Source organism: Porites lutea, chromosome 2 (assembly GCF_958299795.1).
Source record: "Porites lutea chromosome 2, jaPorLute2.1, whole genome shotgun sequence".
NCBI classification, from domain to species: domain Eukaryota; kingdom Metazoa; phylum Cnidaria; class Anthozoa; order Scleractinia; family Poritidae; genus Porites; species Porites lutea.
Window position 1 is genome coordinate 14,566,404 of NC_133202.1, and position 27,948 is coordinate 14,594,351.

The 27,948-nt window shown below is 38.2% G+C and overlaps 1 protein-coding gene across 3 annotated transcripts; it reads left to right on the plus strand.

Moving 5' to 3' along the window:
* The first annotated feature begins 753 nt into the window (after positions 1-753).
* LOC140926664 (uncharacterized) lies at positions 754-27,687 on the plus strand. 3 transcript variants are annotated; one of them, XR_012164455.1, is made up of 6 exons: positions 4,041-4,075; positions 7,921-8,004; positions 13,031-13,123; positions 16,573-16,817; positions 23,734-23,793; positions 27,087-27,687. XR_012164455.1 is itself a non-coding variant. In XM_073376382.1 (5 exons), the coding sequence occupies exons 1-4, from the start codon at positions 766-768 to the stop codon at positions 23,776-23,778; spliced, it is 444 nt and encodes a 147-aa protein (XP_073232483.1). In that variant the 5' UTR covers positions 754-765; the 3' UTR covers positions 23,779-23,793; positions 27,087-27,687. The 3 variants fall into 3 exon arrangements, 2 of the variants coding, with proteins under 2 accessions (XP_073232483.1, XP_073232482.1); XM_073376382.1 differs by lacking the exons at positions 4,041-4,075; positions 7,921-8,004 and adding an exon at positions 754-826; XM_073376381.1 differs by lacking the exon at positions 7,921-8,004 and having other exon boundaries at positions 3,952-4,075.
* Positions 27,688-27,948: the final 261 nt, after the last annotated feature.

A 27,948-nucleotide genomic window follows, 5' to 3' on the forward strand; every position in this document is an offset into this window, starting at 1 on the left:
TCACTTTGGCGGCATAAACGGGTTTGCAAATTTCCTTTGTCCGTGATCAGTGAGATAAAACCATTCATTAGAGAGAATTTTAGTCAAATTACATAATGCCCTATACTGGCAGCTGTTCTGCAGTTTGTATAGTGGTTTGACATAAAAAGAGAGGCGATAGGGTCATTGTGTACGGTTCTTGACGAATTTTTTATTTTTTAGCGTCGTCTGTGCCCAAGCAAACGCAGGCTCCTAACTGCATGCAAGAACATCGTATGGTTCTTGCTTATTAACATAAGAGAATGTCGAAGAATATCAAAGTCACAGTAGTATAATGCTCAACTGAATTTAATAACTAGCTTCCAACGAAAAAGTTTATCTCTTGTCTAAAAGAGCCATTAAAAAGCTAAGTAAACGTGATCGTAACTTAACTAAGGAACTTAGAAGATAATGAGAATGCTAAAGATAGAAATATCCTAAGGCATTTTGGCTTGGTCATAGAAAACGGTCTTCTTCTCTTTGTTAATGGCTATTGATACTTCGGAAAACATCTTCCTACAATTGATGCCCCGCCCTGGGGCGAGAGTTCGATGCTTTGAAAATCACTGAACCCAATATTTAAACTAATCTCGAAAGATCATATTTGCTTGCAAGCCATGCAAAACTGAACACCAAACAAAAGATCTTTCGTGTTTTGAAATCAATCTCATTAAGCGATTTGCGTCTGTACTCGCTGGAGCATGCTGGATATGAATCTTTCAAGCGAGAGGATTATTAAGACAAGTAATGTACGAAGCAAATCATTTTGTTCGCGTGATCTTGCAGAAGCCACTTCATCCCATGAAAGGTAAGTCGGAGGCTTCAATGACCTCTATTTTTTTCCTCTTTTAAGTGAGCAAGCGAGAAGCCATTAAAACAATTAAATCATCCTAATCTTCAATGCTGAGTTCTATTCTCGGTGACTTGCTTTCCTTGCTCTTCAAAAGGTACCCAATTGATGAATAGAGAAAAAACGACAAAGACATTATTGGTCTGTCTTTGGCTTTGTCGCTATACAGTGTTCAGAGGCTAATCGAACTTCGAACAAAGGTTATAATGACCTATAGTATCCTAGAATTATATGGTCATTTATAGGAGATCTATCAAACTGATAATTTTTTGACACTCATGTCTTAGCATCCTTTGTTGTAATCGGATGGAGCTAAACAGTAGCCGCAAAAACTGCTCTCAGTCTATTTTGTAAGAATAGATCGATTAAGAACCACATTCATTATCTTTTCACGAGATTCGACCAATCAGAATGCGTCATTTGTAGAGTGATTTTCGTGTTTAGAAAGAGCCTTTTTTAGAGGTATATGTGGTAAAATTTTCGCTTTATTCCAACCTTGTTTAGGTAATTTCGACTCTATACCGCCGTGGAAAGTTGTTGGAACAGTTTATCTTGACAGCAGAGGCATTAGTTTTAAATATGTTGCTTTCTTGAGCGTTTGTGACAAGTTTGAATTGCTCGGTCATGTGCAAGCCGCCATGATGATTTGAGTGTTATTTTCGCCGTTCTTCTTGGATTCATTGCTCGTTACTGTTAGCGGTTTTATAGGACTATTTCCGTCAACTTGTTACTTCAACCTTTCTTCTTCGTAAATTTTGGCGTCTACCCGGGTCTACGCCTGTTAGTTTGCCCGTTATGAGACGTTGAAAGTATCTTGGAATGAAGAAATTGTCTCAGCCAAGTAGTACAACTCCCGGGAACGAGCTGAGAAACTTGCCGAAACGAAAGCCGACATGAAGCGAGTAACTCAAAATCCAGGAAGAGTTTGTTTCATTTTAAACCAGAAAAGGTAAATAAGATTGAATGTTGTGATAACCTTTGGAAACAAAACATTTTAACCCAGTGCAGAAACTGAAAGCGTGTCTTTAAAATAATTCGCATGCAGTGAGTGCTATGTGTATGCAAATCAGATTGTGGGTTATTTCTGCGCCGTAGCTTCGGTGAAATTCGTATTGTGCTGTAGCTGTTCGGGCGCTACTTTTGGTCTGTTTTTCCCTTGCCTATAGAGGATTTATTTGCTTATAAGGATTACAAACAGTCATTGTTTGCAAAATGATATAAAATTGTCGATGAAAATAAAATTGTTATGAGGGGGGTTTCGTGATTAGAGCGAGGCGACCCTACCCTTGTCCGCACGCACCAGAGTACACCTTGACATTTTCATGCATTTATTACTTTGAGTAATGTCAGTTACCGTGTAACGGTAAGAGCGGCAAAATGAAGAAACGGTCAGTGACTCATTCTTTTCTCATGTAAGCTTCCTATCGATGGCTAATACTTCAACAATTTTAAGGTTTGGACGGTTATAATGAATCACATGAAAGAGATGTCAAAGCCAAAGTAATGCTCAGCTGATCACTTTGGCGGCAAAAACGGGTTTGCAAATTTCCTTTGTCCGTGATCAGTGAGAAAAAACCATTCATTAGAGAGAATTTTAGTCAAATTACATAATGCCCTATACTGGCAGCTGTTCTGCAGTTTGTATAGTGGTTTGACATAAAAAGAGAGGCGATAGGGTCATTGTGTACGGTTCTTGACGAATTTTTTATTTTTTAGCCTCGTCTGTACCCAAACAAACGCAGGCTCCTAACTGCATGCAAGAACATCGTATGGTTGTTGCTTATTCACATAAGGGAATGTCGAAGAATATCAAAGTCACAGTAGTATAATGCTCAACTGAATTTAATAACTAGCTTCCAACGAAGATGTTTCTCTCTTGTTGAAAAGAGCCATTAAAAAGCTAACGTGATTGTAACTTAAATGAAGAACTTAGAAGATAATGAGAATGCTAAAGATAGAAATATTTTCAGTCTGTTTCTCATGAATATTTAAGTATAGGAATTTCCACTCACTCTCTGTAATAACTCGCAAACTACTTGGAGAGAATAAGTAAAGTTCAATAAGAAAATAATTGGGTAGATTTTAAAACCATGAAGTGCATTAATATGCGAACTTTGTGATTTCGTGATTAGAGCCAGGCGACCCTACCCTTGTCCGCACGGCACCAGAGTGCACACTGACATTTTGCATGCATTTTTTACTTTGAGTAATGTCAGTTACCGTGTTACGGTAAGAGCGGCAAAACGAAGAAACGGTCAGTGACTCATTCTTTTCTCATAAAAGTTTCCTATCAATGGGTAATACTTTAACAATTTTAAGGTTTGGACGGTTATAATGAATCACATGAAAGAGATGTCAAAGCCACAGTAATGCTCAGCTGATCACTTTGGCGGCATAAACAGGTTTGCAAATTTCCTTTGTCCGTGATCAGTGAGATAAAACCATTCATTAGAGAGAATTTTAGTCAAATTACATAATGCCCTATACTGGCAGCTGTTCTGCAGTTTGTATAGTGGTTTGACATAAAAAGAGAGGCGATAGGGTCATTGTGTACGGTTCTTGACGAATTTTTTATTTTTTAGCGTCGTCTGTGCCCAAACAAACGCAGGCTCCTAACTGCATGCAAGAACATCGTATGGTTCTTGCTTATTAACATAAGAGAATGTCGAAGAACATCAAAGTCACAGTAGTATAATGCTCAACTGAATTTAATAACTAGCTTCCAACGAAAAAGTTTATCTCTTGTCTAAAAGAGTCATTAAAAAGCTAAGTAAACGTGATCGTAACTTAACCAAGGAACTTAGAAGATAATGAGAATGCTAAAGATAGAAATATCCTAAGGCATTTTGGCTTGGTCATAGAAAAAGGTCTTCTTCTCTTTGTTAATGACTATTGATACTTCGGAAAACATCTTCCTACAATTGATGCCCCGCCCTGGGGCGAGAGTTCGATGCTTTGAAAATCACTGAACCCAATATTTAAACTAATCTCGAAAGATCATATTTGCTTGCAAGCCATGCAAAACTGAACACCAAACAAAAGATCTTTCGTGTTTTGAAATCAAACCCATTAAGCGATTTGCGTCTGTACTCGCTGGAGCATGCTGGATATGAATCTTTCAAGCGAGAGGATTATTAAGACAAGTAATGTACGGAGCAAATCATTTTGTTCGCGTGATCTTGCAGAAGCCACTTCATCCCATGAAAGGTAAGTCGGAGGCTTCAATGACCTCTATTTTTTTCCTCTTTTAAGTGAGCAAGCAAGAAGCCATTAAAACAATTAAATCATCCTAATCTTCAATGCTGAGTTCTATTCTCGGTGACTTGCTTTCCTTGCTCTTCAAAAGGTACCCAATTGATGAATAGAGAAAAAACGACAAAGACATTATTGGTCTGTCTTTGGCTTTGTCGCCATACAGTGTTCAGAGGCTAATCGAACTTCGAACAAAGGTTATAATGACCTATAGTATCCTAGAATTATATGGTCATTTATAGGAGATCTATCAAACTGATAATTTTTTGACACTCATGTCTTAGCATCCTTTGTTGTAATCGGATGGAGCTAAACAGTAGCCGCAAAAACTGCTCTCAGTCTATTTTGTAAGAATAGATCGATTAAGAACCACATTCATTATCTTTTCACGAGATTCGACCAATCAGAATGCGTCATTTGTAGAGTGATTTTCGTGTTTAGAAAGAGCCTTTTTTAGAGGTATATGTGGTAAAATTTTCGCTTTATTCCAACCTTGTTTAGGTAATTTCGACTCTATACCGCCGTGGAAAGTTGTTGGAACAGTTTATCTTGACAGCAGAGGCATTAGTTTTAAATATGTTGCTTTCTTGAGCGTTTGTGACAAGTTTGAATTGCTCGGTCATGTGCAAGCCGCCATGATGATTTGAGTGTTATTTTCGCCGTTCTTCTTGGATTCATTGCTCGTTACTGTTAGCGGTTTTATAGGACTATTTCCGTTAACTTGTTACTTCAACCTTTCTTCTTCGTAAATTTTGGCGTCTACCCGGGTCTACGCCTGTTAGTTTGCCCGTTATGAGACGTTGAAAGTATCTTGGAATGAAGAAATTGTCTCAGCCAAGTAGTACAACTCCCGGGAACGAGCTGAGAAACTTGCCGAAACGAAAGCCGACATGAAGCGAGTAACTCAAAATCCAGGAAGAGTTTGTTTCATTTTAAACCAGAAAAGGTAAATAAGATTGAATGTTGTGATAACCTTTGGAAACAAAACATTTTAACCCAGTGCAGAAACTGAAAGCGTGTCTTTAAAATAATTCGCATGCAGTGAGTGCTATGTGTATGCAAATCAGATTGTGGGTTATTTCTGCGCCGTAGCTTCGGTGAAATTCGTATTGTGCTGTAGCTGTTCGGGCGCTACTTTTGGTCTGTTTTTCCCTTGCCTATAGAGGATTTATTTGCTTATAAGGATTACAAACAGTCATTGTTTGCAAAATGATATAAAATTGTCGATGAAAATAAAATTGTTATGAGGGGGGTTTCGTGATTAGAGCGAGGCGACCCTACCCTTGTCCGCACGCACCAGAGTACACCTTGACATTTTCATGCATTTTTTACTTTGAGTAATGTCTGTTACCGTGTTACGGTAAGAGCGACAAAATGAAGAAACGGTCAGTGACTCATTCTTTTCTCATGTAAGTTTCCAATCGATTGCTAAAACTTTAACAATTTTAAGGTTTGGACGGTTATAATGAATCACATGAAAGAGATGTCAAAGCCATAGTAATGCTCAGCTGATCACTTTGGCGGCATAAACGGGTTTGCAAATTTCCTTTGTCCGTGATCAGTGAGAAAAAAACCATTCATTAAAAAGAATTTTAGTCAAATTACATAATGCCCTATACTGGCAGCTGTTCTGCAGTTTGTATAGTGGTTTGACATAAAAAGAGAGGCGATAGGGTCATCTTGTACGGTTCTTGACGAATTTTTTATTTTTTAGCGTCGTCTGTGCCCAAGCAAACGCAGGCTCCTAACTGCATGCAAGAACATCGTATGGTTCTTGCTTATTAACATAAGAGAATGTCGAAGAACATCAAAGTCACAGTAGTATAATGCTCAACTAGCACATAACTAGCTTCCAACGAAGATGTTTATCTCTTGTTGAAAAGAGCCATTAAAAAGCTAAGTAAACGTGATCGTAACTTAACTAAGGAACTTAGAAGATAATGAGAATGCTAAAGATAGAAATATCCTAAGGCATTTTGGCTTGGTCATAGAAAACGATCTTCTTCTCTTTGTTAATGGCTATTGATACTTCGGAAAACATCTTCCTACAATTGATGCCCCGCCCTGGGGCGAGAGTTCGATGCTTTGAAAATCACTGAACCTAATATTTAAACTTATCTCGAAAGATCGTATTTGCTTGCAAGCCATGCAAAACGGACCACCAAATAAAAGATGTTTCCTGTTTTGAAATCAAACTCATAAAGCGATTTGCTTGTCTACTCGCTGGAGCATTTCAATGATTTAACTAAGAGCCGCGCCTACGGGGCCTCCTTCCCTTCTGTGGGATTCGCCCATTTGAGAGCAGAGGTGTGTCATGAAATCTAACAGTACTCCTGGAAACTGCCAACAAATTGAGTGAAACATAAAGGATCACTCCAAAAAATTAAAGATGTTTTCGATAACACAGCAAAAACAAAAGTGCTCCTAGATGGACAAACTTTAAGTAGATTATAACCGATTGAAATTGTAGGTTATTGAAATTTCGTTATAAAAACCTTACAGTTTTTAAAGTTCTATTTTGTTGTTTGTAACGTTTTGTATGATGTAATTTGGGAATTATATCTGTTGGGCAAGAGGCAGTGACTTGCCGTTTGCAAGTTAAGTCCCATAGTACATAAGGACGTGTTATTGGCAAAATTAACAAAATGACTGAACTGTTACAGCATGATAATACGGCCCCTTAATGCTATCGTAAACACAAAAGTGACGTTAACACAATTCTGGCCTCTTTCTCTTTATATCAGCAACCGAAATTGCATCATGTTTTCTTTAAAATACTTTTGCAGTCAATATTTCTAGGCACGATAATAAATAAGAATGAGAACAAATCAAATAACTCGAAGATATCTGGAACTAATTCCAAAGCAACTCCTGGACATTTGGAAGCAACTTTGAAACATTCTGGAGCGTCGCGAATCCTTTACTTCGCGCTTCCCCGAAGTAACAAGCCGAAAAGTTACGAACTTGCTTGCCCAATCTTGTCCTGAAACTAGTGCATAATTTCATAGTTATTTTTCATATTGAAACTACCTTGGATCGTAGTGGTGCAATCGGCTAATCTATCAACTTAGAGTCTCCTCTGATCTGACGGGCCTCACAGTTGAGTTGGCTCAAACCCCGGGCAAGCCAAATTAATTACCAATTATTAGACGAGGTTGAGCAAAATATCGTGATTTGTGAGTGGAGAGCAGATCAATTATTTGCCGAAGCCGAGGGCTAAGACAAATAATTGATCTACGAGACACTGACAAATCACGATATTTTGCGATAATCGAGTTCAGTGATTGTTTTATCATTCAATCACCGAGTTTGTTTGTTTGTTTTTTTTGCTTTTTGAAGGAATATCTCCTGGAAGCAAAGCGATCTGCCATTTTCAGGCAAGAGCGATCGCAAAAAGGAGAAAAGCGCGGTTTCATTTACGCATGAGCAGAATATTATTTGCAGCCAAACAAGGTTGAATGACATTGTGCTTGAGCAGACCATTATTTGTAGGTCATGTAGTGGGCTCTCGGCCAATGAAAAGGAAGAAAAATTTGCAACGAATGATAATAACTCTTTGTTCCTCGAGTAAGTGAAAGAACAAATCAAAGAAATCGAAGTGATCTCGAGATATCTCGAACTAATTCGGCTCTCATTTCTTCCAATAGCCGAATAAAACCGAAAACCTACAGACTTTGCACGCCCAATCTTGTCCCAAAAACAGTAACTTTGGGACATTCCTGAGCGTCGCGAATCCTTTTGCTTCGCGCTCCGCCGAAGTAATTAAATCTCTACTGACTGATTCTTGGCATTTTTCTCAGCTTTTCCTCGCACATTTTCTTAAAAACGCATTGGCAGGAAGGAATAAAGCAGTCCTAGAAGAACGGTTTTCAACTATCTCAAAGGTACAAAACAGTGATCGAAATTCACGCCAATCCCTATCAATTTTAATCAGCTTAGGATGGCCATTTGGATCAGTTTTCATTCCAATGGCCAACGACAAATGGTTGACTAAGTCGTGCATCCGCAACTGGACTCTGACGCTACAATTGCAGATGATGTGACAACTGTCAAGCCGTGTTAAACCCTACATGTTACTAATTTCTAAAGAACTGATTTTTAGCAACTGATCTTTGACTTTTTCTATCTGCTGGTTGAATAGCAAGCAGCAGGAAGAGACTGTTAGCTGGTCTTAGTTGAGTCAGTTCTTCCGGGTATTTTTTCCTCCCCGATTAACAGAGCGCGAGCTGGAGGTTTCGACTCGTTAATAGAGTCTGTAGTTATTGGCAAGAGCATTAATTTCTGAAATCCATAAGATATAGATTTAGCCAGGGCTAAAAGCGAAGCTCCCATTAATAAATTTATAATTTAAATCAAACAATAAACTTGTAATCCACAAATCAGTTAACTTAATTAAGGGCACATTCATGTGACTTTTGAGGGAAAGGCTAAGTGAAACATCCAGCTGAACATCTTACATCGAGTTGATAGCCTCATGTCACTAGTGTACACCCAAATAGCAATCATTTTCGATCACATTCAAGAGCCATAATGGCTCTTGATCACAGTAGATTAGGCCTGGGAAATAAATTCTTGGAAAGCAAATCAGGCCAAATTTTTTGCGTTCGACATGTTTACTTTACAAAATCAAATCTGGGGGGCGTGTAAACAAACCTTCTATATATTTTATGTTGCCTGTTAATCGCGCTGCACGTATTGCAAACGTGGGTTTTTCTGTTCCGTCAATCATTTTAGTGAAGGCGGGGTTAATGCAAATCACAATGTAACGTGCTCGCCCAGCTTGACTGAGAATGACTCTAGACTGCTCAAGAATAGCGTGGGAAATTTCGAAGGTGAGTGGATTTTTTGTCGAAGGAAGCAGGCAGAGGTTGCTTTATTCTTGCAAGTGACAAGAAAAAGAAAAATCAGAAAAATCTGCGAAAAAAACTCAACTAGTCGATTATTGCCCTAAACAGGACGATCACAAAGCAACGAATCTTGAAACACGAAACAAACAAAACGGATCGAAATCCACCAATCACGAATCACAAACCATGACCTTTTGAACTCGTGCAAGTAGACATTGTTTCCTAAGAGGTCCGCTAAGATGATTGACGGAACAGAAAAGAGTGTAGCTAAATGTCGTGGGTCGTGGGTAGTGGGTAGAGGTCGTGGGTCGTGGGTGTGGGTCGCGGGTCGTGTGTGTGGGTGTGGGTAAATGTCGTGGGTAAAAACGTATAGAAAAAAAATGACAAAGTAAAATAATTGAAAAAAAGAAATAAATAGAAACAAGTTGTAAAATATTTATGAAACGAAAATCTCTAGCTCCTTGATTGCCTTTTTCGTCAAGGCCTCTTCTTCGTTCTCTTCCTGATATTTCCTAAGCTACGTGGGACTTGGCACCCCTTTCACAACATCACTGTATAAAAGACATGTTGCCGATCCATACCTGAGAGGTCGCAGCGAAATAAACGAAACAGACGTAAATTATACCTGCAATTGGCAGAAAGTATGGGACAGCTCTGACTCGCTGAATGGAGGTGGCTGCTCACTATTCATCTTTATTCGATCTACAATTCCCATGATCAGCGGAGATTTTTTAACACGATGAAATGCGATCACCGTGAGAAAGGGGAGGGAAAAAGGACAATTTTGAGGTAATTCATATCATGTTTTGGATAGAATTCTTTCTTAAAGAAGTTTTAAGTCTCTTACCTTACGAAGGAAACACCTTCATCCCCAACATTTCAAGTTAAGGCGAGACTGTATGTAAATTTTATTGCCGTACGGAAAGACAATTTTCGAGATTCTATTTTTTGTTTTGTGTACAAAATCTTTGCTGTAACGATTCGAAAAATCATTCCTTAAGCTGAAAGGACGTTTCAGTCACGAATGTTGACATCTTTGAGAAAAAGCAGTTCAGTCTCCAGCTTTTCTCTAGCCTGCTCCAGGTGTACATAGTGTACAGAGTTTCTTCAATTTATTTTTCACCTAAATGCCTTTTTAGTGCCCGTTTGTACTAGAGGATTCGCTTATTTGCTTTGCTGACCTCGGCGAAGGGGAATAGGACTGGTTTGTACTCCGAGATTTTCGTTTCATGAATTTTACAACTTTTTGCTTTTTAATTTTTTAATTTTTATTTTTTTTGGAAGGCATTTTTTTACCCACGACATTTACCCACACCCACGACCCACACCCACGACCCACGACCTCTACCCACGACATTTAGCTACACTCAACAGAAAAACCCAAAATTCCTTCGAAGTTTGCAAAACGCGCAGCGCGTGTTTTTTTTTTTTTTTTTCAAAGATAAACTCGTGGCAAGAAAATCGCCCAAAATTTTCTTTCTACAGCCAATTTTATCATTAAATATTCTTCGGAACGTTTCTTTTCTATTTACCGTGAGAAAATATATCTAAAGGCTTTATAAAGTTCGGTAAGCCTACATCAAACCTGATACTGGGTCAGATCATTGTCTCAAACCTTACAAACGTGCATATACTTGCCCCATAAAATGTGCTCGACTTCGTGAAATTTTCCACATAAAAGACATACAAATACAATAATTACTCAGGCTTACCATTCGAGATGCAGCTCTTCTCAAACTCATTAATTATTCATGAGGGCAACAGCCAATAAATGAGGCATATTTGGGTCACATGCATGAACCTTGATACCCAATGAACACTCAGATGAAAATCTTATGGGTTTTGATCTCAGATCAAACACTTGCATTTTAATGAACATTTTTCAATAATTAATGCATCGTTAACAACAATTCCAAAAATGACCTGAATATTATTTGATATAATTAACCATAATAGCGTCGGATACCAAAAACTACTCCAGCCGGCCTTGCGCTTTCATCTTTTCCTCGGTGTTTGGAACCCCTTATGAAACCATCGCACTCGTTTTTGATACAGGCCTGAAAGCTATCAAGTAAGGCCAGGATCGCTTGAGACTTTTGAACCCTCTTACGCATCAAGCAAGGTGAAAAACGAAAACGATGCCATCCGAAAGCGACGCATTTCTCAACCAAAAACCCAATAAACAAACCAGTCATTGAATAACACTGAGAAGTCTCCTCATAGCAGCTGTATTTCCGTTTGTACATCCAGTGGAAAAGACAAATCAAAATAAAATCAGCTTTGCAGAGGAAGGGATCGGGAATATTATTATTATAAGTGAAGCTACAAATCTACTGTCGGTTCGGTTTCACATTGTAGATAAATATTTGCACAGTTTAATCATTTAAACCTCCTTTCAAATTTCCGGAGGCTTTTTGTTATCCGATCGAAACTTAGAATGATTCGCTGGGCCATCTGAAATGTTTCCTAGGACATGCAGTGTACGGCACGTCGGTATTTTAGTTCATTTTTCTTATACTGAACTCGGCCAGGTTTCGAGAAAAATGGCGTTGTTTTCTTTTCCTTTGTTGTTCGCTTTAGGCTTGTAATTCCTTTTTGTTCTCATTATTTTTTGTTTCCTGGTAAGATTTTTTCCCCAACACCAGATTTTTCAACAGAAGCGACTGTATTCTTTGTGTCAAGCTTTCCTTATCTCCTCGTGTAATCTGATCCTTTTTAGCGGTGAGAATATTGCTTGTTGCGCATGGAACACTTTTGCTGTTTTACAAACTTCTCTTCCTTAAAACTTAACATTATGGCCCGTAAAATTAATAGAATATATCAAGTGCTCATGTTTCTTGACTGCAGTGGCCAGGTTTGACGAATAAATTTAGGTAAATAAACACAGGAAGTCGCAACGACGGGAATTGTGTCAAATTTTCTTAAAAAGCTACCACATTCAACTTGAGCCCGTGCGCCAGGTACTGCCTTTTGATTGGTTCACACAACTGACCACTTGGTCTCAGGGGAATCTACATTACATCAGGTTACGCTTTTTTCGGCTCGATCGAGAATTTTTCTGCCTATTGCCCAGTCTTGCGCGGCTCTATTTGTTGCCACCTCGCCATCCGAGCGTCTTCGCTCGAATGGCTCGTTGGCAATTAAACAATTATTCCATTCGCGATTGTTGGATATGAGATAGTTAAAGCCAACTTGGCGCTACGCGCCTCGTCGGCTATTTACCACCTTATATCTAACGCGCGCTCGTGGAATTTGCTAAATAACTGGCTGAAATCAAAATCATAATAGTGCGGAGCCATACTGACATGAACACAGCATATTTCATATGAATTTTTAAAAAATAACTTGAGCCCGCGATCATTTGAAAACTAGTAACTTGTCAGCGGATAACTTCAAAAAATACTCGACCTCGATGGGTCGAAACCTGAACCCGCGATACGGTCAGGTGATATTGGTCAGCGGATACCCTTTTTTGACAGCTGTCAATTGATCACAACATGGATGTGTAAAATCAGTTTTCACCTGGGCTCCCAAACTAGTTAGAAAGTGTGAGATTAAACATTGGTTGTCCTGTGGTGCGGACGGACGGTCGTTCGGGCGGTCTGGTACGGTCACGTGATTACCAAATTTTCTGGCATGGGTAGATTTGTATAGGTAATAGCATGATTTGTAGTGATATTTGGCGTAAATACCTTGCGTGATATTTCGAAATTGTTATACGTAATTTCACGAGCCGTTAGACGAGTGAAATTTAAGACAATTTTGAAATATCACAGTACAAATCATGCTACCATTTGTTTATACTACTACCAGCGAAAGGTTTGCAATTTTCACATGTAGGTATTTCAGATTAAGCTGAAATACCACTGCTCTAAGCCAATAAAATTGCAGAAATTTTGCATGTGGTAGTATAAACTTTGCTATGGGGCTCCGCCCAAGCGCGCGCGTGGAGCTCCGCTATATTCTCTGTCGGCTACCTGTGACAATGCAGTCAGAAAAATGTCTTAGGACATGACTGAACAAAAAACTTATTCACTATATTACCTTTTCTCTCTTTACTAAGGGACGACAACTGAATCGGAAATGAAGCCTACTTTCCTAATATTTGTAATTTTGGGGTTATTCTATTGCTGCTGGGCTGGCAAGAAATTTAAAGGTAAGCAGAAAAAATATTTGAGGGAAGTAAGAAAGCTTATTTAAGTCAATCTTGTTCATCAGAAACCTAGATTTCCCAATTTTTAACAACTGTTATCGAGCGTAAACTTTTATTAGCCATAACAGACATAACGATAACAAGTCAGTGACCTTCTTTTCCTTCCCTTGCCCCTTAATTCTGGACTCCTCACTGTGGTTTGATTGTGGATTCATTCGTCAACGATATCCCTTTTCATGTTCACAAGTCAACTATGGACATTTATGCACTAGACGATTCCATCTTGTCTTCAAGTCCAAATAGGAAAACCATTCTATCACTAAACTTATTATTATCTGATGAACTCTGCAACAAGCTCTCCAAGCGTCTAGGTCTTCTAATATCAGCCTATACTTGAAATAAAATCAGAGAATCATTTACTTTAACGCGGTCATAAAACCACTCACGATGTATGCAAGCTCATAGTACGGGACATCGTGCGATAAAATGCTGCTTGAGACAGTTCTCCGAATGTAAAAACAGGCGGCACGCATTATTCTGAGTGCCCCTCGCACTAGTCCAACAGTGACAATAGGGCCATTTATACGAGGAAAAATAAGACGCGTCTTACATAAGACGCGTCTCAAATAAGACGCGAACTTTCCGTATAAACGGCACATTTCGTCTAAAACAAGACGCGACTTAGCTAAGACGCGTCTTATTTTAGAACAGCCCTTAACACCTGTTCTTAGATAAGACGCGTCTTAGCTAAGACGAGAAAAACTTCGTATAAACGACCATGGTACGCATGCGTTAATTTTTGGCGGGAAAGTTTTCGCGCCTTGTTGGTTGCCGTTGCTACGGGCAACATTCACATGAAAACGAGTCAAGAACAGAAATAAGAAACGAACCATTTATAGATGGTTTTCACCGTGACGTCATCAAATTGTAAAGTCAAAATAGCGAGGTTGTACGAATTCTCATTTACACTAGGTTGAATTTAAACAAAAAGTAAATCTTTGTACAAGTTTCCATTCCCGTAGCATGTTTCATTTCGAAAATACAGCAATTTGAACTTCCGAGTTTTTACAGTGCGTGACACCAAAATAGAAATGCTGTCTCGTTGAAAAAAGTCTCTCCTCTTGATTTTCAGCAGTATAACTATTTCAAGTATTAGAAGATATGTTTATGCGTACGTATGCTAGTTCTCGAGTGAAAAGAAAGAGCTTGTATAGAAATATTGAATTCCAGAGGTTTTTGTTGATTTCCGGCGGCCATATTGGTGCACCAAAACGGTGCACCAATATGGCGTCTCCATACAAAGCTCTACAAAGGTGCGTAAAACGTTTCGGCAAATAACTCAGAAACATGCGGGCCACAAAGACCTGAGACTTGGACGAATTTTTTATATATTAGTCTTTTATAACATTTCATTTTCTTGGCTTCTTCTACTGGACGGTTTCCAATTTATTTTTTTGTTGCGTGACAGTGAAAACGATCTATACGAGCTGTTCTCATCTTAGATAAGACATGCTCGTATAAATGGTACAGTTCGCGTCTTATGTAAGACGCGTCTTATTTTTCCTCGTATAAATGGCCCTATTGTTTAACAATTTAAGCTGGCTCCCTTTTTACAATTGAGCATATATCAATCGCTGTGCGCTTGCCTTCAAAAGAACATTCTCTAACTATTTAATCAAATCCTTAAGAAAAAACTCAGATAACCACTCAAGGAATCACAAGGAATTGTAATTTAAATCTACTGTCCCCCCTCCACAAAAAAATCTCAGAGGAGGGACGCACCTTTGCAGTGAGAACTGCTAAGGACTGGACTAGCTTAACCCAAACCCTATGAATTAAGAAGACTTTGAAATCCTTCAAATTAGAACTATGAAAAATGCTATCAAATTCCCAAAAGATTAAGGGATCTTTTGATATTAATATTTTAATATTAAGGACAATACCTTAATTTTTAATTATTTTTCTCGTTAGTTGAATTATAGGGAACCCACGCTCTCATTTGTAAACTGCAAATGGAAATTAAATATTAAATAGAGAAAATCTTACCTGTTTTGTTCTATTCTTGAATCCGCTGTGGTTGTAGATTTCACAATGTTTTATGTGGTCACGCGCCGGTTGTTATTATCGTCTCGCGTTTCATCGCTGGTTATTAATTTATTAGCTATTTGAATTAACGGTAATAAATAATGACAAGGGTCGAAACTCGATAGCTGCTCTCGTACAATCAATGGCTCCAGTTGACTGGACCAGTTTACAAACAATGCCACGCGAGGTAACATTCCACGATGACCATTCCGTTAAAACGAAAACAACAAGACAATATCTGGATGTATATGCAATCGAACTTGAAACAATCTCAGAACCAAGCAGAAAGCTCAAGAAGCTTTCAGACATCAAACGCAAAGTTAACTTCCGGTCCAGTCAAGTAATCGAAAGTCAGAAATCAATTTGTGACCATTTTTAAGACGAAGATTTTTATTTTAAATAGGAAAAAGTGGCTCCCGTACATTTTATCCCTTAAACTGTTGTTGGAATGAATTTCGTGAAAAAAACGCCGGCAATACTTGAGTACGGCTTGAAAATAAATCGGTCCTCAAATTAATTTCATCCCTTGTCTCTTTTCTCTTACTCTCTCTCGAATTGTTAATAAATTAATAACCAACAATGAAACTCGAGACGATAATAACAACCGGCGCGTGACACCAAAAGTGAAATGAGAGCCAAACCACATAAAGCATTGTGAAATCAACAACGGTTAAAGCGTCGACTTGAACATAAATTTCGCACCGTAAAACAACTTCCATTTCACTTCGCACCACAGCAGATTCAAGAATAGAACAAAACAGGTAAGATTTTCCCGCTTATTTAATTACCATTTGCAGTTTACAAATAAGAGAGCGTGGGTTCCCTATGGTCTCATCTTATCTTGTTCAGGGTATTAAATTTCGGATTCTGTGTCAATGGAACTTTGATTCTGAATTCCAATCGTTAGCGGGATTCCGGATTCTGAATTCCGAATGTTCCCAAATATTTCCGGATTACAAGAGTTAAATATTCTCTGATTGTAGAATTCTGATTACCGTACCTCACACGGGGCGAGTCCCCCTCTCCCCGGCCCACCATAGGGTTTATGACACGCTTTTCAAAGGTCTTTAGATTGTCTATTAAAAAATGAAACGTGATTAAAAAAACTCATTTACGCCTTCGGTTTTGCACACATAAACCCTGCGAAAGAGCATTTTTATGGATACAAAATGTTATATGTTTTTGTCTTAAGCGGAAAGGACCTCCCGAGAAACCACACTGGCCGTTTGTACCTTTCTTCCTCACAACCCCAAGCCCACATGCTCACAGCATTTTGAATCTACCACATGCAGATCTCTCTGTTTTTTGTCTTCCTTGCTTTAAGCTTTCTGCTTAGTTCATTGATAAACGTGCTTGTGTCTACACAGATCCAGATCACTTTCTTTTGGATGGCAATCGTGCCAAAAACTTTCTACTTCACAAAAGGAACCACTACTGTGAACATAGACAAGCCTATGCGGAGAAAATACGTGAAAATGGGGCAGCGAGTATAGCGATAGTTGGATTGCTGACTAGTAGAGTCAGTGTGTACGAGGAATGCTGTAGAGAAGGGTGCAATACGGAAGAAATGGATGAAAACATGCACCCCGGTGGCTTCAGCGATCATTCACGTGTGAGTACTAATCTAGCAATATATCGATTTTGCCAAGGCCAATTTAAGCGAAGCTCTTGAGAGATCTTTTAAGAAAAATGTCTGTCTCAAGTAATTCAACTTTTGACATGAAGTATCCCAAGCTATTTTTTTTTTACCAAAAAAGAATAAACTATTCCCTCTTGGTTTTACCCTCTCGCTTGAATCTAACTATCATAGCTTCTGAGGAAACATTTTATGATTTCAACGAAGAGACGGATGAGACTATTTTCTCTTGTTTCAAGAAATGGCGATTTTTTTTTCCTGCACGATTTTCAAAATTGTATATTTTAGCAAAATGGCGGCAAATTTTTAACGCTTTGGCAAATCAGTTCGTTTTTTTGCAAACCGCTTGAGAGGCATGTATACAAAACATGAACCCCCAGTCGATGAACTCCCCCTGTGGACCTAGACCATGGACCCTTTTGTGGACCCGGTCCATGGACTACCCCTGTGGACCACCCCTTATTTTGACGATTAATTTTTATCAGAGGTCTTAATGAATTTTAGAAACCTTCAATGCACAAATTTAAAACTGTGTCAATTTAAATTATCAGGATTAAGGGCTCTTCATATTTTACGACTTGCTCAAATTTTCCTCGCGATACATGGGTTTGGTTTAGTCTGGTGATGGAGTAACAATATTTGAAGGTGCCAGGAGAAGAGATAGGAAGGAGATATTCACGTACATACGTAGCTTTTTTGTGTATGTTGTCGTCGCATTGCGTGAAGACGGCTGCGTAGGAGTCTAGGGAAAAGGAGGAAATACATGATGATTGAGTACCCTCCCCAGCTTTCCCTTCCATTGATAGCCTTTGGAAAGTTTATTGGTCGGCAAACATATTGAAGTCATTGAATCCTGCTCACGAATCAAACACAAAATGACATGCATATTATCAAACAATGCAGTTGGTTAGACCTCTGACAGCTTTGCGGACATTTATAGGTTGGTTCATGTAAATTGCAATTCATTGAAGTCGAGATTTTTGTTCTAAGAAACATTCCCTTTTTAAGCTACCTCCCTAGTCTCGTATGCAGCCATTTTTGTTTCGATTTTCAAGCAACGCGATGATATAAAAAAAGAGATGCGTAGGAGACTACTTTCTTCCTACCTCTCCTCCCGTCCCCTTCAAATATGGTTACTCCTTCACCAGACTAAAACGAACCCATTATACATTGGACGGGTATGGAATTTAAAAAAAAAAATGAACAAGTGTAAAATATCAGGAGCCTATAACCCTGATAGACCTCTGTTTAAAGTGATCTTAAAAAATTTGCGGTGGTCCACGGGGGTATTCCATGGACCGGGTCCACGAAGGGGTCCGTACACTAAGTCCACGGGGATGGTCCATGGTCTGGGGGTCCATGGGTTTTGAATACGTCCCCTTGAGAGACCCTGAATTAAAGAGAAGAAAAAGCTTTGGGTACTTCTAAAATGGTTACGACCATAGTGCAAAAATACTGATCTGTGCGTTATATACCACCCCAGAGTTACTGAAAGCAGTTAGTACTATTGTCGGCAATGTGATCCACATTCAGTCAGTTCTCACATAGACAACTTGTTGTAAGTCTGCTACACAAACCCTTTTTAGTGTCTTCGGAAGGGGGGGGAAGAGTTGCGTGACGACACAGAAAACTGCAGTGTAGTAGACAAGCAGGCGGTGTGCGTCACGAAATTCGACCAATCAAAATGCGTTATTTGTAGTCTAAGAGTGATTTTCGCGCTTGGAAAATACCGTTTTCAGGCCTACTCTGGGACCTTTAGTCGCCGTAATTTTAGGCGACTTAAGGCGATTTAAGGCGACTTTAGGAAAATTTGGTCAAAATGTTGTGCGACTTAAGGCGATTTAAGGCGACTTTAGGAAAATTTGGTCAAAATGTTGTGCGACTTAAGGCGATTTAAGGCGACTTTAGGCGACTTAAGGAGAAAAAGGTGACATTTAGGTGAATTACATGTTAGTGGATATGTTGCAGTTAATTTTTTATTTTAGTTAATTTTTGGTTTTCCTTTGTGTTTAATTCATTAGCATACATAACCATACCCAGAAACAATGGAAAAATAAAAATTAACTGAAATAAAAATTAACTACAACATATACAAAATCAAACACTACCTCTCTAGGAACACAATATCATAGCATAAGTTAATTCAGTGTTGAAGACATCTACATTAGTCTTCCAAATTTTCAACAATCTCAGCTACCAAATATTTTGAATATTAAATATCAAGGTAGCTTGTGTTGCAGGTGTATTTTAACCCTGGTTAACATTTGTGAAGCAGCACTAATATCCTTGTTCTGGGCCCTGACGTACTCAACAAATTACCGGCATTTTGAGTTTCCCTTTAACATGATTGGCAAATGGACAATGGCATTTTTAACAGTCTAGTCCTGGCATGTACTCAAATCCTGATACACACACAGGGGTCCCAGAACTAGGATTTTGCCGCTGTTTTGCAGATGGACTTAACCCCAACGTTAGTTCCATCTGTGGCACAGGCTAATATCAAGGGTGTTGATTTAGTATTACATTAACAGAGACAAAATCTGAGTTAGAAGCAACCAAAAGGGTAAATTTTCTCTTGGCCTTTAAATGCATTATTTTATAATATAAGGGACAAAAAATCAATGGTTCCTGCATTTCTTTTTCCAAAAAATAAAACCCTAAAAGTACAGTATTTCAATACATCTCTGTAAAATACTGTAAGCTGGTTTGTAGCAAAAACTTTATATTGAAGTGTCTTTTTTCATAATTTGACAACAAACATTTAAGTAATTAATTTAAAACATCTAAAATCACTTATCGATATCGCACATTATGGAAATGACGATCCCCATTGTATGTCTTGGCAACTGCTCTGCTAACGTTTGTCCTCACACGTTTGGCAAGGAGAGTATTTTTCCAATTGGATTCAAAATACAAAGTTGGTAGTTCTCTCCGTACATGTTGCTCCTTTTCTGTCTCAGTCAAACAAAACGCTTCCAAATACTTGCTTCGCTAGTGAACCGTACTCTTATCCATGTTCTGTTTGGAAACTTTCCAGTCGGGTTGATTTCATAAGTGCTTTTATGCACCAGCAGAAAAAAATTAAGCTTAGCTTCAATTCAACCAACCTCGCTCTGTTCCACGCTGCAGCGTTTACGCTCTCAGCACAAAAGGAAGCATTATGCGTCATGTTTAAAGCGATAGTAGTACCAAGTGTAAACGTTTTCATTATTATCTCAGAAATTTCCATTTAAAAGGAGATCTTCAAACGAAAACGCAACGTACAATTGACAACAACAAGAGCTCATTTCTATCCGCCATTTTGCTTCTCCCAGAATTCCTCTTCAGTCTAATTTCCATTGTTTCCCAGACCCGCCCTCTCCCCGCCTCCGGACCAGTTAGCACGTGACTAAGATACAGTATAACGTGGAGGATAGAGCTGTATTATTTCGCTTTTCTACGTTCTTCATCAATAATGGTCGATTACATCAAATCGTTTGGCAGGGAGCAATCACGACAACATAAACAAAGCGCAGTTTTACGCACTTTCGATGTACAAAGCTTGAATTTCTGTCTGGAAGGGAACATCTGAAGAGACGACTGTATATGGTGAAATTTTCGCTTTATTCTAAGCTTAAGTTGGTAACTTCGACACTATACCGCCGTAGAAAGTTTTTTGGAACACTATATCTTGATAGAAGTTGCGTTGCTTTTAAATATTTTGCTTTCTTGACCGTTTGTGACAAGTTTGAATTGCTCAGTCGTGTGCAAGCCGCCATGATGATTTGAGTGTTACTTTCACCGTTCTTCCTGGATTTATTGCTGATTACTGTTAGCGGTTTTATCGTATTATTTTGGTCAACTTGTTACTTCAGCCTTTCTTCTTTGAAAAAATTTTGGGGTCTTCCCTGTTAGTTTTCCCGTTTTGAGACGTTGAAAGTGTCTTGGAATGAAGAGATCGTCTCAGCCAAGTAGCACAACTCCCGGGAAACGGCCGGCTGAGAAAACATGCCGAAGCGTAAGCCGACGTGAAGCGAGTAACGCCAAATCTAGGAAGAGTTTGTTCAATTTTAAACCAGAAAAGGTAAATAAGTTTGTATATTGTGATAGCCTTTGGAAACAAAACATTTTTCACAACCCAGTGCGGAAACTGAAAGCGTGTCTTTAAAAAAATTTGCATGCAGTGTGTTCTATGTGTATGCAGATCTTCGTGTAAACTTAGTACGCGGGTATACGCGAGGGATAGGCCACTTGCACTAAGAGGTCACATGGCCGATGCTTCCTTTAAACAATGAGTTGGAATCTTGCTGATGACAAAAATTGACAGAGCACATAAAAATTATCTTACACCCGAAATTTGAGAGGAAACGCATTTAAGGGAGATATTTTATGGCACTTTGATTTTTCAACAAAGTAGTATGATTTGTATTAGCCGCCATGTTGGAGGGCATATTCTTGCCCTCCAGTATGGCGGCCAAAACTACTTTTTGCTTGCATCTTGTTAAACGTTTGATAGTTAAGCTCAGATGTACTGTAAATGTTACCACATTATCTTTTCAACATTTTCCTGGAAGTTTAAGTGCAAAATTTGTGTTCAGAAAAAGGTAATTCATAATTTTAAAAATCACATTTTGGTCACATGACCAGCTACGGGCTTACTCATTTTAAGAAACTGGTGTGGGTTTGAAAACCGAATCACTATTATTTTGTTTAAGATATGACCCACTAATCGTTTTGCGAAGGCAAAATCATATAACTTTCACTTTCATAAAAATGATGTCACAAGACCTGTTAGCGCAAATAGCCTATGGGATATAAACTTGTCGATGAAAATAAAACTGTTATGAGGGACGATGCAAGATTTCTCACCTTGCTCTTTGTTCGCGCTCCCCCTCCCTGCCCGGTAATAGGGAGCTTAAGCAACGACGACGGCGACGGCAACGGGAACGGCAAAAATGCAATAGGTTAGATTAGCAAAACAACAATTTTGCACGTGCATCACGCTTTTTTGTACATTTCTTTGCCGTCACTGCACGACTACGACGTGAAACTGCCTAATTTCACGTTTTGTCAAGGACGCGAACACAAGACAACAACTTTCTTTTTCTTTTCCTCAACTTTGAAACACTCCTTCAGAATTCAACTCCAAAAAAATTTCCCCGCATATGGCAAATTAAACGAGATGGAATAAGTGCGATAAAGTTTGAAACAGCGAGAATTCACTTTTTAAGTGACGTTTCCGTAGCCGTCGCCGTCGTTGTTGTTTAAGCTCCCTAATAAAGTCCATTAAACATTACTAATGGACGAATTTTTTTATTTAAGCAAATCCAGGTATGAACTTCAGATCGCTTCCACTCTGAGATAAAAATATACATATAAAAACAGCACCAAACAGTACATAAAGCAAGCTACACAGTAGTGCTGATCAAAATACTTTTTGAATTTGATCACTTTTTTACTAGAGGGGGACTAATAACCGTATATTTTTTTTTGTTTACAGGTAGCTGGGCCTATAAATGGGAGGGAGGATTATAATTGGGAGTTTATTTATCGCTCGAGTCATATTTAATTTCTCGCATAAGTAGCTCGTCTCTCGCTAATGTCTCTGCTTTTATGTAGCGTGCTCCGACTTACTCAAAGTTCAGCGTTTAATAATAATAATAATAATAAAAAAAAAAAACAGAGCAAAAACTTCCGCTCCCGAGGAACGTAATGATGTAGTCAAACAATTTTTTCCGTCCAAGTGTTAATTTGTTAACGGTATTAACCCCTAGCGACGGGAAAAAGCAAAATAAAAAAATAAAAAAATTGACAAAAAATTAAAAAATGGCTTAATATGCGTGCGCGCCATTAGCTTAATTATTATTATTATTCATTCAAAATATTTCCCCGATTCTGATTGGCTAAAACCACACGTTTAATTCACCATAATCAGTTAATGATGACCAAATTTGGAAGAATTTTGTGTTTAACGAGGAAATGACGTCAAAAATGCAGCGTTGTTGTGGGTTAATGCACCGTAAACCGAGAAGACCTGGGGACGAGGTTGAGTTGTTTTGGTTGTGAACTTGAACAATGGCGGACATTTCACTCGTTTCAAGAGTAAGAACTAGGCGAAAAAATAGCTAAAAACATGGCAAGAACAGCAAGAAGATAACTCGAAGGGCGACATCTGCTATTTGGAGAATATTTGCGGAGCTGAACAACCCTAAAAGTGCACTATCGAAGATGAACTTAACATTGATGGATCGATGGAGTTAAGCATGTTTTAGCCATGTTTTTAAACTAGGAATTTTTTGAATGAATAATATAACAATTATTGAATTCGGCTTTCGTACCATATGAAGAATTATGGAGATCTCGGAGGCTGTTATCCGCCTAGGCCTACGGCCTCGACGGATAACACCCTCCTCGATCTCCATAATTCTTCATAAGATACTCAGCCTCATTCATTAATTGTTAAATATCCAGTTAGAGGGAAAATATGCCCCTTTATGTTGCAAATCTCATTTTTAGCTTTGTAGATATTTCATGCTAACTAGCGAAAAACGCGAGGCTCTGGTAAAAAAGCGGTTTTTCGGCGCTCCATAAAAATCAGCCCCCAAACGCTTAAAAGTATTAACACTGACTACTAGCTTAACTTCAACTACAGAGAAAACTCTTCTGCTACAGTTTACATTCACGTTGATTTTTCAAACAACCCTGCGTTGTTTCTGGACTCCATGAAAATGATGTTGCATAGCCGGGCGTCAAAGTTCCAGAGTTCCCCTGATCGACCCTGAAATAAAACTGTAGACCGGAAAGATACGTTTACTGAGTTTCCCAGAAAAGTGGCTTGTTCTAAATGATCTTATAGATTATTCATATGAATATACACTTGAGTCAGCAATAACTATAATCAATTTTATTGTAGGCCGAAATTTCGAGGGAAACGTACGTAAAAGATTGCTGCCATTGATTCGGCTGACATCAGGTTAGTAATGTGAGCCTTTGTTCCTTAAACACACGTTATTCAAAACTTAAATGTATCTGTTAATGTGATACCCTTATGAACTTAATGTAGATATAGACTTACCAGGTATAACACTGAAAAAAAAAAAAAGACCAAAAGTTCGAATTCTTTACATTTTAAAATAAAATACACAATTGGATAAAAGCATAAGTGTCACTGAATTAAAAAAATCGACAACAATCTTCTATAGTCTGTACTGTTATTGACCGTAGCCAATGACGTCAAAATGGTCAAAAAGCAAGTGGAACAACGGGTCGTAGGCAAGCGGTTTCACTGCAAAGTTTTGAACATTTTGACGTCACTTCTATGTCGATAAGAGTGCAGACCATGCAAAATTGTTGTCGATTTGCTTTTCAAAATAACATTGACAGTTTTGTCGTCCACTTCTGTTGAGGTCTCTGGGAAAATCGCGCACGAGAGAAAGAGAAAACAAATTGCGCCATCATGACGTCATTGGTCTGCACTCTTATCGAACATAGCTCTCGACCAATCAGCGCGCGAGAAATCACTCAGCTATTGTAAAAACATGAATGTCCGACTAAAACGTCGAGTCAAAGATCCTTGGAAATTATTTCGTACATTGAACGTACTCGCAGATCTTGTGGATGAGCATTCAATTCCCTTTCTTCCTTACAAATAATCTCCATGCATTCAAATAATCACGCCTGCTAATTAATGCAGCACATTGAATGTGTTCTGCTTCATAATATCCTGGGCTGTTCATGCGCAGCTTGTTGCGTGCTTCAAAACTCTCGACCCATGCTCAGTCGCTCAAGTAGTTTATGTAAGAGAACATTGATTGTGAAGGTCGATCTAGGGTCGCGAGAAATCCCAGACCGTCTACTTCATCCTGGTGCTAGTTCGCCTATATTTTCATAAACGGATAAATCGGGCGACTAGGTGCAAATCAGCGCAAACTCTACTCAGTGGCCGGCGAATGTTTACGATACACGAATTTTCCGTCACATACGATCAACCATTTCAAATAAATAGTTTTTCTGCTTCTGATGGATAACAAAAACAACAACACAATAAACACACTCACTGGCAGTAGGTACTTGTTCTGACAGTGAAATGGTGTACTCTATTTGCCCGTTAACACGAATCCAAGAACCATAGTATGGCCATGATAACTGCCACAGTTAGTGGCTATTATTATACATCAGACTCACTATGAAAAATCTGATTGGTCGAGAGCATTCAATCAATTCACAATAGTTTGTGAACTTGACATGATAAATGCAATATCTACTGCAGATATTGCATTTATCATGTCAAGTTCAACGTCTGCCTGGTTACCAAGCCCCTTGGAGTGTTCTCCCCAGAAACAGAATGGCTGGGCGTCTTCTTTTGCCTATTGTTTACAAAATGTATAATAAAACAATTATTGAATTCGGTATTCGCATGATGTCATGAATTATCAAAACCTCGTGTCTGTATTATCTACCTCAGCCTTCGGCGTCGGCAGATAACACAGACCTCGGTTTTGATAATTCATGATATCATGCTCAACCTCATCCAATAATTGTTTATAATTAGTGGCTGCTTATATCATAGTGAGCTCTGAAAAAAAGACAAACAAGCAAAGAAAACATAATGACAAAGGATGGCTCATCTCAGATAAATAAGGCCAAATAGGAATTTGGCGACGAATCATTCGTCTTTAATATAAAAAGAGCTAAATTAAAAGGCACGATGTTCTGTCGTAATTTGTAATAATTCTCGTAATTTGTAACAGCTGTCTTAATTTGTGAGAGGTTTGTTGTAATTTGTAATACCTGGCGCGATTTGTAAGAACTTTGTCATAATTTATCATAAAAAAGATGTAATATTTTGAACAACACTTCGTCGCAATTTGTTATAACTTTGTCGTGATTTGTAATAAACTTCAATCGGAAGATGAGACTTGTAAAAATGTTCCCAATTTTTTTTATTCAGTTTTACCTCGTACGTTATGTGTTGTGTGCAGAAAATAGAATTGTTTATTAAAAGTCTATTTAGTATATTGTCATTTTTACAGTCGGAACAGGTTTGACTGGTTTGAATTAATTTCAAAAAATCTGCCATGTCCTATTGAAGTTAATTAGTTGGAATTTGTTTAGTTGTCACAGGAATCAATCAATCAATCTTTTATTTGCCTCTTAATTAATAATGTATTACATCTACATGGTTGTGGTGAATGTTTATTAGCTTTTTTTGCAAGTACTATCATTCCGTTGTTTCAGTATTTTGTTTCGAGAAAATTTGGTCACTCTGAAAAACAGTTCCTATGAAATTGGATACAACTGTCCAACTTTTAGTAGTTTAAGTAAATTGTCTCACTTTTTAAGGCCTTATCTGCTGAAAACAATGAAGTTTAACAATGTTTTGTTATGGTTTCACTTATGCATTTAGGTTCGGTGACTTTCAAGCCTTTAGCACTAAGGACTTGGCAATCTCTGCAATAGCACACCCCTTCCCCCCGGTTTGAATGTCTAAATGAACGCAATTTAGACAGGTAAATTATAAGGGACAAACACCGACAGAAGGAGGGGAGTTGGTCCAACATTGTTCCACCTCTCCATCATAGTAGCGGGATAAGACGCAAAACAGCATAAAAGACAAATTGGGGATTTATTTAGTCCCGTGTTCATCATCATTGTTGTTATTATTACGATAACTGTCGTTAACCTTGTCGTAAAAATTTTTAATCACTGTTTTCTACCACAGCAGGCCATACTACAACTTGAAAGGTGGTCCGAATGACTGATCATTTTTGTAAAGTGACTCGCACTAAAATTTGAAACTCTTCACAGGAGTCCGCCTGATCGTTCGCTCAGATTACCCTAAATCATTTTTCATGCAAGTTTTTATTTCAAGACAGATTGTTCCTAAGAAAGAGCTGATATCGTTATTTCCTTTCAGATCAACCTTGTACTGTCCCCTTGAAGATCAAAAACCACTCCAAAAAAAAGCCTTTGAATGAAAAGTATCAACAATGCTTATTTTTACAAATCACGACAAAGTTATTACAAATTAGGTCAGCTTTCCTTATTAAAAATTGTGACAGATTGTTGTTACAAATTACGACAAAGTTCTGACAAATTGCGATAGGTAGAACCAAGAGCTATTCCATTATAGCTCTCAGTATTACAAATTACGACAGAACACACGGTAATATTTAGAAAGGCATCGTGTACTTTTCGCCAGGTCCAAATCTATTCTGATGAAAAAATGTAGAAAATAAGCTGACCAATGACATTTTTTTCTTGCAGGAAAATTTCGCAGCTAGAAGAAAGACTGAGTCAACGGCAGCCGCTGTACTGTGTGTAGTTTGATCGTTTTGAATTCTCATTTGTACCAACTTAAGAAGTAAATCTAATCCATCAAGAAATCGAGTAATATTAATTAGTCAGTGGAAAAAACCTTGTAACAGAATAACTTAAAACATATTGCATTCTTTTTTACATTTTTTAAGGGCTAAAGATGTAATTAGTCTGTCTGCAGACGTCCCCCCTCGCTCAGTAATAACACCAAAGGAAATTTCTTTTGGGAGCCCCAGAAAATAAATGTCAAACTTCACAAAATGACATCTTACACATGAAATTTTCAGAGTTTTACTTGGGTTTTCACAATTCTTGTAAAATTTGCCATTTATTTTCTCGGGCCCCCATAAGAATTTTCTTTGGTGTTATTACAGATAACTAATTAAATCTATAGCCCTTAAAAAATTTAAAAAGATTGCAGTATTCTTTAAATTATTCTGGGAGAAGGTGTTTGTCCACTAAAAATTAAAATTACTCATTTCCTGGTGGATTCCATCTTAAGCATTTTGAATAAACAAGTAATCAGAAGAAATAAAAATTCAAACTTGAATTTCTTACACTCCCTTTTAAACTTTGAGGGTCCTGCGACACGGGGCTAATTCATAAACCAAAAAGAAAAAAAAGGGCGAGGGGGTACAAATCATTTTTCCCAGTTCAAATTTTGCAAAAATCCTGTCCCAGTTATAAATTTCAGAAATATCCATAAAAAGATCAATGCGAGGATAATCGGGCTTAACAAGACCGTCTACTAAATGATCTTAAACTGACCAAATTAATGGGGAATATGAAATATATGAAATGGGTGAACACG